The sequence below is a fragment of the Thalassophryne amazonica genome, chromosome 10 (genome assembly GCF_902500255.1).
Source record: "Thalassophryne amazonica chromosome 10, fThaAma1.1, whole genome shotgun sequence".
Taxonomy (NCBI): Eukaryota; Metazoa; Chordata; class Actinopteri; order Batrachoidiformes; family Batrachoididae; genus Thalassophryne; species Thalassophryne amazonica.
The window spans coordinates 42,867,167-42,880,622 of record NC_047112.1 but is presented as its reverse complement, the minus strand read 5'-3'; the positions used below and the strand labels follow the sequence as shown (position 1 = coordinate 42,880,622).

At 41.7% G+C, this 13,456-nt stretch overlaps 1 protein-coding gene across 1 annotated transcript in view; it reads right to left on the bottom strand.

The window, feature by feature from the left end:
* ttll7 (tubulin tyrosine ligase-like family, member 7) overlaps positions 1-7,158 on the bottom strand; it is a 243,320-nt gene extending 236,162 nt beyond the window's left edge. Inside the window, exons 1-2 of the mRNA XM_034179159.1 lie at positions 7,121-7,158; positions 4,273-4,504 (exon numbers count right to left, since the gene is read on the bottom strand). Coding sequence (XP_034035050.1) covers positions 4,273-4,504; positions 7,121-7,158 — 270 coding nt within the window. The remainder of the gene's footprint in view (positions 1-4,272; positions 4,505-7,120) is intronic.
* Positions 7,159-13,456: the final 6,298 nt, after the last annotated feature.

Below are 13,456 nucleotides of genomic sequence, written 5' to 3'. Positions count from 1 at the left end.
GAAATCGACTACTGAAGAGGTAATTTCTTTGCTGACTAATACGTTGTGTAATAATCTGAACTTCTGTTGCAGCCGTTTTCCTGGTGTTTTGCCTTGTCTGTGGGATTGGCGTTTGGTGTGACAGCGACGGCTTCGCCTCACACCCCAAACCAGATAAGTGGTTAACCAGGAGCTGCACGAGTGTGTGATTGGAGGTGGAGGTGCTCCCTCCTAACTGTGTGCAGACTGTGGATTACCGAGTGTGCGGACTCACACTCATTCATCTTGTCTCTGCTTTCTGCCAGCAGTACCAGGGTCAACAGCCGAAGACAGAGGCCACCTGGGGACTCGGGACTTGGTGGCTCCGGTGTTCTTCAGACCGTTGGTGGTGGAAGCCGTGTGGGACGCGGCTTCTCTCTCGTCGGGGGTCTTCTATCGTCGAGCCTGCCCACACGTCACCTGGTGTCAATTGACTTTGCTAATTCTGTGTATTTCGTTGTGTATCATCACAACATTAAATTGTTACTTTTTGGCTTAATTCATTGTCCGTTCATTTGCGCCCCCTGTTGTGGGTCCGTGCTACGACACCTTCCCAACACTTTCGTGCTATCAATGTGATGTTGTGGTCTGATAAGCCTGTTATCAAGTTGTATGTTTTGGTTATGCAGTCAGGTTTAGTGGTGAATATTAAATCCAATAGTGTTTGAGTGGAATTGGTTATCCTAGTAGGACTGCTCACCATTTGAGTCATGTGGAAGCTATTCATAATTTCTTTAAGTTTCTTCCTACGTGTTTTATTCAGCCAGTCCAAGTTCAAATCCCCCATTACTATTAATTCTTTAGCACTGTACTTTTTGAGTATATCTGACAGTAAATTAAAAAAAATATGTCTTTAGCATTGGGAGGTCTATACCCAACAATGAGGTTAAAATGCATCTCTGGAGATAAAGTAATTTTCACTCTAACACACTCAATGTTAGCATCTTCAGTTTCCATCTCTTCACTCTTAATATTTTCCCTTACATATATCATAACACCTCCCCCTCTCCCTCTTACTCTATCCTTCCTATAAATTTTAAACCCCGGGACATTGATTATAGCAGAGGGTGTAGTGGGTGTTAGCCAGGTCTCAGATAGGCAGAGATAGTCCATTATAGGCTGTTCATCTACAATGATCTCCAATGCTTTAAAATGGACAAAAAAACAGATGCGTGGAAGAAAATGGAAAACAACCATCAAAATGGATAGAAGAATAACCAGAATGGCAAAGGCTCACCCATTGATCAGCTCCAGGATGATCAAAGACAGTCTGGAGTTACCTGTAAGTGCTGTGACAGTTAGAAGACGCCTGTGTGAAGCTAATTTATTTGCAAGAATCCCCCGCAAAGAGAGTAAAATTGTTCTTTTTGGGTCCAAGGGCTGCAGACAGTTTGTGAGACAACCCCCAAACTCTGAATTCAAGCCAAAGTTCACAGTGAAGACAGTGAAGCATGGTGGTGCAAGCATCATGATATGGGCATGTTTCTCCTACTATGGTGTTGGGCCTATATATCGCATACCAGGTATCATGGATGAGTCAAAATACTTGAAGAGGTCATGTTGCCTTATGCTGAAGAGGACATGCCCTTGAAATGGGTGTTTCAACAAGACAATGACCCCAAGCACACTAGTAAATGGGCAAAATCTTGGTTCCAAACCAACAAAATTAATGCCTCGCAGATGTGAAGAAATCATGAAAAACTGTGGTTATACAACTAAATACTAGTTTAGTGATTCACAGGATTGCTAAAAAAGCAGTTTGAACATAATAGTTTTGAGTTTGTAGTGTCAACAGCAGATGCTACTATTATTGTGAACACCCCCTTTTCTACTTATTTTTTACTAACAGCCCAATTTCATAGCCTTAAGACTGTGCATATTATGAATGCTTGGTCTTGCTGGATTTGTGAGAATCTACTGGTACCTTGTTTCCCATGTAACAATAAGAAATATACTCAAAACCTGGATTATTCTTTTTAGTCACATAGCACTACCATTATTCTGAACACTACTGTACATAAAATCAGTAATGACGCTAATCCTGTCAAGTGACTCCAAACACATCCTTTAACTGTAACAAATCTAAAAATATACATTAAATTAGATACAATTATTGCTCAGTTACTCAATCTGAAATACACCTGCTAGAATATAACTGACACACTACTTAGAATAGAACAGAATAGAATAGAATATGTGTTTACTGTCATTGCATTTCTGCAATGAAATTCTGGTAGAACTTTCCAAACAGCTATAGACAATAAACATCATAACAGCAGCTTTAAAAAAAAAACAGGAAACAGGTTCCCAGGATGGCAAGACCTTCTTAGAATACCAAAAAAGTGCTTAATAACTTAATGAGGTAGGAATGCTTTGTTAATATCCATTACTGAATATCTGTGTTTGTGTTTGTGGGAGGGGGACAGGGTGGGGTGATGGAGGCTACAGCTCTGGGGGGAAAGCTGTTCCTTAGCCTATTGGTTTGTTTTCTTATTGTGCAGTACCTCTTCCCCGACGACAGAGGAGCAAACAGGGAATGTCCCGGATGGCTGTTATCCTTGCAGATGGCCTATGCTTTCCTTTGCAAGTGCTCAACATACACAGTGTCTACGTCCAGGAGTTCAGCTCCTACAATCCTCTGGGCTGTCTTCACCACCCGGGACAGATCTTTTCTGTCCTCTGCCGTGCAGCTGCTGTACCACACCATGCAGCCCTGGCAGAGGATGCTCTCCATGGTGCGTCTGTAAAAGTTCCTGAACAGCTGTGGAGCCAGACCAGCCTGCTTCAGCTTCCTCAGGCATAACATCCTCTACTGGTCTTTTTTCACCAGGTTGTGGGTGTGTAATATTCATGTCAGATCCTTGGTGATGTGGGAGCCAAGGAATATGATTGAGTCCACCCTCTCCACCTCTTCTCTGCTGATGTACAGTGGGGGCTGTGAGACTCTCCAGGTCCTCCTGATAACCTCCTTGGTTTTGGTGGTATTGAGGACCAGGTTGTTGTCTGCACACCACTCTGTTAGATGTCTGACATCCTCCCTGTGCTAGGTCTCATTGTTTTCCCTGATAAGACCTACCACCATAGCGTCGTTGGCAAAGTTTATCAGGGTGTTGGAGGAATGAGTGGGGACACAGTCCTGGTTGAAGAGAGTAAAGAGTGCCGCACTGAGCACACACCCCTGCAGTGTGCCTGTGTTCATGGTTACTGTGCCGGATCACAGGTTCCCCATCCTGACATTCTGAGGTCTCTTGGTCAGGAAATCAATAATCCATGAACAGAGTGAAGTGGAGAGTCTGAGGTTGGTGAGTATATGGACCAGTTTATGTGGGATTACAGTATTAAATGCACGGCTAAAATCAGCAAAGAGCATCCTGACATACGTGTTTGGCAGCTCCAGGTGAGCCAGGGCTGCATGACGTGCAATGAAGACAACATCCTCTGTAGATCTGTTTGCCCCAGTATACAAACTGATGGCTGTCCATGTGTGCAGGGATGCTGTTTCTGATGTGTGCTAACACCATCCTCTCAAAGCACTTCATAATGATCGGGGTGAGGGCAACCAGCTGGTTTTTGGGCACAGAAATAATAGTAGTCCATTTGAGGCAGATGGGTACACCAGCATGTTGTAAGGAGAGGTTATAGACATCTGGGGAACACCCCAGCGAGCTGGTCAGCACAGCTCTGCAATAGGCGCCCTGTCACCCCATCTAGCCCAGCTGCTGAGATGGTGTTGATCCGTTTCATGGCGGATTTCACCTGGTGCTGCTGGAGGACAAGTGTCAGCTCCTCCTCAGGCTGGATTCTTTCAGCAGCCTGGGCTCTTCCCTGCTGCTTATTGAAGCGAGCAAAGAAGAGGTTCAGGGTGTCGGGGAGATCTCTGTCCTGACTGATCTGTTAATATGGAGCACAGTCACTAATTGCAGCCCAAATCAAGATTGCCCTTGTGGTTACCTTTATCATGTGTATGTTCATGCATGGTGTTGTGATCACAGGTTGGTGTTTTCTGTTCCATAGTGTGTTCTGGAGTTATTACCACTGGTAGAGTTGGCCGCTACAATGAAGACCATGCTGATATAGACACTGTAAACTGCCATGTAAGCAGATTTCTTCACTGTACCCGACTGGGCAAACACTACGCATTGTATGTATATTGTGGGTATCGTACAATTAAGCGTATTGCTATTTTTGATTACAACCTGTTCATCAACAGCCACGTTTCTGCTCCAACTCTCTGTGCAGCTCGATGTGACTTACCAGATTAGCTTCACTGGGTGCGTGATACTTCTCAGTGCCCATTCGCACCAGGCCATCATTATAGAGGAAAATACGAAGCGGGTCACAGGAAGTGACCAGGATGTAGATGCGTAGGTCAAACTTGTAGCCCTCCATTAGGAAAGGTTTGTCCAGGTATTCCTGAACAATGAAGTGCTCCTGGGCTGGCAGTTTCTCACAGTTACGGATCAGTGAGATCCTAGATAGACATAAACTTTATTAATCCTCAAGGGGAAATTAGGGTGTCATCAGCAGCATAATAAAATATTGCATAGTAAAGACAAAATGGCTCATTTTAAAAATGATAGATGGAAGCATCGCAAGCACTCTTAACATGACTGATGACACTGATACAGTCTTATATACTCATTAAAGCAAAAAGGATCAAATATCCAGTGTGGCAGGTTAATAAGATCAGACTGTGTTCTCCGTTTCCAGCTCTACTCTAATTTGTGTGCTTTGGTCTCATGTCACAGGCACTCAAGCCTTACAGTATGCAGACCTTTGTCTGCTGGACTGAAGAATGTGTTGTGCTACTTTGTGCCTATCCATGTGAGCGTGCATACAAAGGTGAGAGGCAATGTTGAAAGGGTTTCTGTATGTGTGTATATGCAGGAGGTCAAAAAATCTCCCACTATATGGAACTACCAGGACTGACCTATATTACAATCACTCAGCAGTAAGATAGAGTTGGCCTAAATTGGTTACATACAGAACCAGGCAGGCTTCATTAAACAGGCACAAGCAACCTCACATGTACAAACACAATATTGGGACAAGATGTGAAGACTTGGTGTTTTTAAAAATACAGTCTGAGATATTGTGATATTATAGCACCAAGGCAACAGTGGCCAAACTGAAAATCATTGCTCAGTTCTGTGCCGGTCTAAATTCTAGTTTTAACAAAGATTCATCATTCTTCAATAATTCTGCTGAAGCAGAAACAATGACAAACCCAATGGACAGACATGTAGCCCTGGAACAGTGTTGCCACAGTTACTTTGAAAAAGTAATCCAATTACTGATTACTGATTACTCCTTGAAAAAGTAACTTAGTTACTTTACTGATTACTCAATTGGAAAAGTAACTAAGTTAGATTACTAGTTACTTTTTTAGTTACTTTCCCCAGCTGCCGACAACAACCCACCTCAACATGACAATGATACCTGTTTTGCCAAAAGTCACTTTATAGTCACCCTTTCTCGACTTCAATGAAAATAAATACTTGTTTTATGAAAAGTAAAATAAAGACCTCTTTCTTGACCTCATATTTAACTGTTGACAGCACTGTAAAAGTAAAACTTGCAATTTCTAACCTACATTGTTTATAAATGTAACTATTAAATTCATTCTAACATTTTTCTAACATTTAAATTCTCTCTAAACATTTACTTGTCAAAATTATTATTATTTTAAGTAGTATTAGTAGTTGTAGCTAAAAAAGGCTTCAAAACTGGACCTTTAATCTAGGGGTGTTTTGGGGGGGCACATCCCTGCCCCACGCCCCCATTCCACCTGGATTTGCCCCTGCTTTGGCGTTTGAGCACAAAGAATGGATAACATTTATTTATGCAGAAAACATGACCAGATTTACAGGTAAGAAAGTTTTATTGCGTTTTCACATCATGTGGTCCTCAGAAAGAGAGTTTAGGCGCATTTGAGTGGAAAATAATGTTAGTTGTTGATGCGTCGCAGAGGATCAGCTGTTTTTAGCAGCAGATACGGAGCGGCTCCGAGAAAAAAAAAAAATCATAAAAATGTCTTTGTAAAGCTCAGCGCAGGTGTGCTGTTGTCACCGCGCTTTAAGAGGTGAGGACGAGTCGAGCTGCTGCAAAAAAACCGCGGATGAAAAGCTCGCAGCCCGCTTAAAGTGGGCAGTTCAGTCGAACCCCGACCTCCTGCCCACGGACCAAGTTTAATGCTGCTATCGACCCACAATGCAAAAATAATAGTAACGCACAGTGACTTAGAGAATACTTTAATCTGAGTACTGATTGGAAAGATTAACGCGTTAGATTACTCGTACTAAAAAAAGTGGTCAGATTAGAGTAACACGTTACCGGCATCACTGCCCTGGAATGACTGAAGATTAAGTATTTTTTTAATCGATTCTTAATTTTGAATACTTTTTTAACATGCAAAGTCTTTAATTTCAGCTTCTTACGTGTTAATATTTTTAATTTATTTGCACGCTGCTTTACTCCCATCTGGCAGGAAGCTCGAATGGTATATTCCAGCATTCACCCTCATGTAATAGTCATATCATTGAACACATCAACATTCATTATTTGTATACTGTATTAAGAAAAGTGTAATTCTGAAAATAATTTAATGTTATGATAATGAAACTCGGCAAAATTAAATGAATTGTTACACAGCTTCAAAATGTTTGAATGTACCTCATTCACATGCCGATTATTATATTGATTAGCTTATTGTTCTGTTTACTGTCCATGGTACTAATTGCGCACAAGCGACTAGTGTGAGAAGCGCTGGTACATGATGCAATCCAAAGCGAGAACAGAGACTGCAGCACACAAGTGAAGTTTTTCTCAAACAAGTGAGTGTTCTAGGTTACCGTTTAAGCTATGGCTGCTGACATCACTTACTTGATATCAATAATTGTATGAATGCTACAGAATTTATATGTAATTTACATTTTTTTCCCAGTAGCCAGGTATCGCAATGTTGTGATGACCCTCATCTGACGTGTTATTACATTATTGCAATGGGTGAAAAAAGTAAGCTCAATCCTGATGAGGTCAACCACAAAGATCCCTGCACGACCAAGCCGGCAATGTGTTACTGAATCACTGCCATTCAACATACGGAGAATGTCTCTCTTTCCTCCTCTGTCTTTTCGCCATCTTGTCTGTTTAAGACACTTTTAGGCTTCTTAAAGTCCTCTTCCTGCCTCTTAACAGTTTTCACCTTAAGAGCTCTCATAAGACCTAAGATGCTTTGTGAATAACTTTTATTTTATCAGGGAGAAATTCTAAGTAATGTCTTAGAATGTGAGCAATTCTAAGATTATTCTTAGAATGGCATCACTAAGTGCTGCTTTTAGCCTTTGGATGCTTTGTGAATATGGGCCCAGAAACTTAATTCAGGCTTTTACTACTGTGCTGCAGCACATTTACATCTATGTTCTCCTTCTGTTCAATGCGTTGAGCAGAACCACATACAGTAGCATAAAAACTCCAAGAAGATGCCACATATTGTTAATATGCCATAAATAGCATAGCAAAACCTTCCTATATGAAACTGGTATGATGGTATTAAACGTGAACTGAATGTAAAGTTTAAACAGGTTATTTATCTGTTATTCCACCTACTAGTGCAGCAGATAAAGTGAAACACTCATGCAAATGGTGATAAAAGCATCAAATTTGGCAGAAACATTCTTTTATCCCGTAACTCCATAGAATTCAGGTCACACATAGTCCAAAGTATACCTTTTTGGAATCTTATGATCAGGCAAATAATGTGGAATATTTTTCAATATGATTGGAGCATCTTTTAATTTTGACCTCTGTGTAATTCTTCAATTGACCCTACCTGACCACCGATTGAAAAGTCAAGTGGCCAATCGGTTTTTCAAAAAGAGGATTGTCTAAGGAGTATTTCTGCCGAATTTGATGCTTTTATCACCATTTGCAGGATTCCGCTCGAACATTCTCTTATCTGCTGCACTATACCACTATCAGATGTGTTGTTTTGTTTTTACCTTGCAAAATTAAACACTCCTATGGAATCTTGCGAGAGTGTCAAATCAAACATAGATCTTTTACAGGAGTCTGAACATGGAAGCAGCATGAAACAAGATGGAATCAACTGATTTATATGATACAATCAATCCATTGACCATTTAGTAGATTGAGATCGATTCAGGGGTCTGTCTCTCATTGTAGTCACATCTATTGCTTTATTTGCAAATTATATCGGTGAATTGTTACATCACTACTGAGAGGGCCAATAAGGATGCTTTGCTTTAAAGCATCAGGGAAAAAAGCGTAAGCCACTCCCTTCCTTCACAGTCTTAAATTCCTCAAGCCTGCAGCTGCTTAAAGAGTGTGTAATGTTGCATACATCAATCATTCCACATCACTGTTTACCAATGCCACCGCCAACAGACAATCACTTCATTGCTCTGCTTATCACAGCACTTGAACAGAAAATAACAAGGAGAAGTTGATGGGACCCTAAACCGATGATGTGCAGGGCTCTCCTAACAGTCAAGGCGGTGAGCTGAGTGATGAGGACAGGGTTAACAGTGTTAGATAGCTGAGGAGGAGGAGTGGAAGAGAAGATGACATGATTGATGAGCTGGGGTGTCAGGTAATCACAGCCCACTCCTCCCTGCCTATTTAATTTGGCACCAGAGGGATCTCGCCTTTTTAAGCACAGCACGATCGCTTTTATTTTGTTTCCTTCATAACAAGCAGTGCTTCAGATATAAACAATAACTTAATTTAGTTGGCCGGCAGAAAAATAAATTATAGAGGGTAGATGTAACTTAATTTCCTGCCGCGTCACACAATACAAAAAAAAGAGAAAAATTGAATCTTCTGAGCTGCCTGCTGTTGATTGGTCTACTAAACTCATCATCTTTCATATTCTTATGTATTGCAATAATTCAGGCCTTGCTGGCATTTATTCTTTAATAAATAAGGGCGTAGTTGTAGCATGGATTTATAAGTAATGGTCACATTATACCAGAAAGGACAAATTCAAAGAGAATTAGGAGAGCTGAAGCACAATGAACAGTTTGTACTTCAATATCTCCACCTACTGGTGCAAGAAATAAATTCCACCCAAATAGTTGTTAAGAGATGTACTTCAGATGCAACTTTTTCAAATAACAAAAATTTGCAAAATAATGCAAAAATATTTATTATCTGAGGAGTTTCTGCATGCTCTAAAGTACTCTAGAGGCACTATGTGAAATGTACAAACAAAAATGCCTTTTCACAGTTTAGAGGACCATTATGTGGTTTTTAACTCTCATGGAAAAGGAAACAATTTGGGTCAGGACAAACATTAAAATGCAGATGGATTTTATTTTCATTTAATGTAGAGTATGAGTCCTGGAGTTTGTTGAAAAGATATGGTTTAACTTGTAAATGAATGTATTTGCTGACATCATAAGACCGAGAATCACCATCATTGAATTCCTTCAGAAACATATAAGGAACTCTTGTGCTGTTTGCAATGCCCTAAATAGCACCTAAATGCGCATTAAGTGACTTGTTTTAGTCAGGAACATGGTGCACAGGGGTGAGGAAAGCAGCCAAAATGTTTTTTCCCCCACTAACTCCAACGAACTCCATCTGGAACAGATGTAACGTTCAGTCGGGCTTTGGGAAAGGTTTAACTCATCACACACCCATAGCACCAAGGCCAACTGAGAATAAAAGCAGAGGCAAGTTCGCCACAGTAATTGTGTTCCTATGAAATACAATGTTGAAACAAAACACTGTCCTTCCACTGACGTGTGCACTCATGAAACATTATTGACACAAATATTCATAGGCGTTCACTGAAACTTAAAAAGGTCGTTTTTTCCACTCTGCCAGAATGGTGTCAATTAATTTCTATGACAATGTCTGAGGCTATGTTTTAACTAGTAGTATATGGATCATAGCTGATCTGTGACCCGTACAGGGCTGCCCCAAAAATCTGTCACGCATTGAGCTGTAGATTAACTGCATCATTTACCTAAGTGTGAAATAGATTTGTCATTGTGACTTGTCCGCCAACAAAGTTGGAGTGTTTTCACTCATTTGTTTGTTTGTTTATCTGTTTGTGAACAGCCTGGAGCCCACAATTTTTCATATACCGTTATGAAATGTTTACTGAAGATTCATATCCTAACAGGCAAAACTGATTAAATTTTCAAGGTCATAGGTCAAAGGGCAATGTCACGAAAAATCTTTACATTGAACAAATTTTTTAAAAATTCATAACTGTCAAAAAAGATCAAAGTCCTTCATATTTGACAGCATTATGTAGGATGATATCCTTTATCGACTGACAAGTTTGATCTGGATCTGATGGAATCGGTACAGCAGGGGGCGGAACTGCATTTGCTCTACCGTACTGTTTTGACTAAAAGGGAGCTGAGCCAAAAGGCAAAGCTCTTGATCTACTGGTGCAATCTTCGTTCCTACTCTCACCTATGGGCATGAGGGGTTGAGTCATGAACGAAGAACTAGATCGCGGGTACAAGTGGCCGTATGGGCTTCCTTAGGAGGATGACTGATGTCTCCTTAGAGATAGGGTGAAAAGGTTCAGTCCATCCGTGGGGAGCTCGGAGTAGAGTCGCTGGCCTTCGTACTGAAAAGGAGCCACCTGAGTGGTTCAGGCATCTGGTAAGGATGCCCCAGGGCGCCTCCCTGGGGAGGTGTTCCAGGCACCTCCATCAGGGAGGAGACCCCGGGGAAGACCCAGGACTAGGTGGAGAGATGATATCTCCACACTGGCATGGGAACACCTCGGGAACCCCAGTCAGAGGGTGGGTCAATGTGGCATGGGAAGGGGAACTGTGGGGTCCCCTGCTGGAGCTGTTGCCCCCACGACCCGAACCCGGAAAAGTGGTTGAAGATGAGGTATGAGTGAGTGAGATTACACATCTTAATGCATTCAGGTCATATGATCGGTTGATTTTACAGGTCCATTTATGACGAGGAGGGCGGAGTGCATTTTAATTTCTCCTCCCCCTTCCGTGACAACCAATTAGGGGTGGGTATCGGGAACTGGTTCCTTTAAAGAATCGTTAAGGAAATTATTCGATCCACCGACATCAATAGCCTTTTGCTTAATGATTCCCTTATTGGTCCTTCAGAGCGGCCGTTGTATTTGAGGGTGTGTTATCGGGAAAACTATCATTTCTCTACGTTGGTTGCAGACCCTGCAGCGGGTCCACAATCAACCGCTTCTGAAACGGCTGTGCTTGAAGCTTGAAGCGATGAGCAGTGCTCCAACTCGCTGCTTCTTGGTTCTCTGCGTCACTGCTTTTCAGAAGTGGCAAGTCTGCTTCTTACCCTCTCAAAGCCATTAAAAAATGTCATGAGTCACTTTTGTTTGGATTAAAGTCACTAACTGGGACTCTTGTCTTGCTGTGGGCAAGAAAACGAGAATCGTCCTGTTCCTTTCGCACAGTTCCAAACTCTGCACTGGTCCCTGCTGAATCAAGTTAGAAAGATAGAGTCCGGTCAGAATTAATAACTTCAAAGTGAATCGCCATTTTAATCAAATGGCACCTCCTTCCAAACGTTGTAATACAGACAACAAACCAAAACATTTTTTTCTCCCAAAATGAGACATCATCTGTGTTTATAATTATATCCTAACATGCAGCGCAACCGGCTGAGCTCGCTCAGAGGCTAGGGAGTTACATTTGTGCCATTAATATCAAAGTAATGCTTATTGACAAAAACTACAGATTTTGTTAAATTATATTTCTCTCCAGAGATCTAAGATCCACCATGTACAAAATTTTATTTATGTTCAGAGATGAAAAGATACAGTGACCATGTACAGATTTTGTTTATTTCTATTTATATCCAGAGATCAAGGATCCAGTCACCAATTTCATATTTACTTTAAGACTCAATAAAATGTTGACATAGAAAACCTATAAAGCCGACTTTTAGCACACAGAAAGTCACAGGAGGCATTGATAAGGGAATCGATAATAGCATCGATATTGATAAAATCTTTATCAATACCCATCCCTTCAACCAATCACAGCTCTTAGAGCAGGGGTGCCTAAGTTCGTACCTTCCTGACACTCTTAGTTGTCTCCCACTCGGACTGGTAATCTGGATTTTGGGGCATTTGCCCGGGGGGGGCCGCTGCACGTTTAGACGTGCGGGGGCCGGCCCGCCCAAGTTCACACCGGCCCCGTTCTCTACTTTGTAACTGCGAGTAGTAGTGACAACTCAAAAAAAAACGTTATTGAGGTTTAACTTTTACTATTAATTGATAGGGAGGTACGTGCAGTTTATATACCCTTTACTTGTAGTAAACATCTTTGTGACGGTTGGGAATATGGTGCAATTTTCTTTTCTTTTTTTAAACTGTAAAATCCCTTGCAACAAACAAATTATAATAAATATTACTTTGTTTAAAGCAAAACTACGATGTTCCTCTTGTATTTGGCGGATTTATGTCCGAAGATTTTGCAAAAAAATGTGTTGTGGTGCATGGGGGTATGCATCAAAGGCTGTCATATTCCGTCTGGTGTTCAGTGTTGCCAGATTGGGCAGTTTCCCCAATTGGGCTGTTTAGGATGGCCGTCGGCGGTAAAAAATGTTTTCTATAGATTTATGGCCATAGAGATCAATAGACTTTTGTTCAAATTGGGCGAGATTTAGTGCAGCCAGGCGTTTTTGAGCATTTTTTTGGGCTGGAAATCATCAGTAGTCACATCTGGCAACCCTGCTGATGTGATGAGTGGCGCAGGTCCATGGGAACACGGATGCATGTCACGCATATATTTTCACTAGATAAATCATGGAAAGAGGTGGCAAAAAGAGGAGGGGGAGCGGAGAAGATTCTGGACAAAAAGCAGAAAGCTCTACAAGCTGAGGCTTCCGGGTGTTTTAAAATAGATCATTGTTTTGCTGTGGCCAATACTACTTCTAGCGTTGCTGCTAGTGCTCCCAACGTCCCTACGACAACGGGCGAAAATGAGGACAACTTTACTGGAGAGGTTAGTCCAGGCTCAAAGCCAATTGATGTCTATGTTGGGTCGGAATCGGAGGATTCCGTGTCCAGTGAGCAGGTCGTGGGAAAGGACGCACAGGAGATGACAGAACCTGAAGTTCATCATGCTAGTGCTTCTACTGTCAACATCCCTTCAGCTACGTCTGAGGCCGAGCCTGCTATGGATTATTTCAGCCCGCCCTAACCGAAACGAGCTGTCTTTATTTTTGAAAAACACCCAACACCGAACACAAAAAAGACCCTGATAAGTGGTTTGTGTTCCCCAAGAAACTGTCTGCTGTAAGGTAAGATAAACTAAACTAAACACACACACATTACCTCTCTCTCTCTCTCTCCTCTCTCTCTCTCTCTCATCTCTCTCACACACACATTACCTCTCTCCTCTCTCTCTCTCTCTCTCTCTCTCTCACACACACACCATTGCCTCTCTCTCTC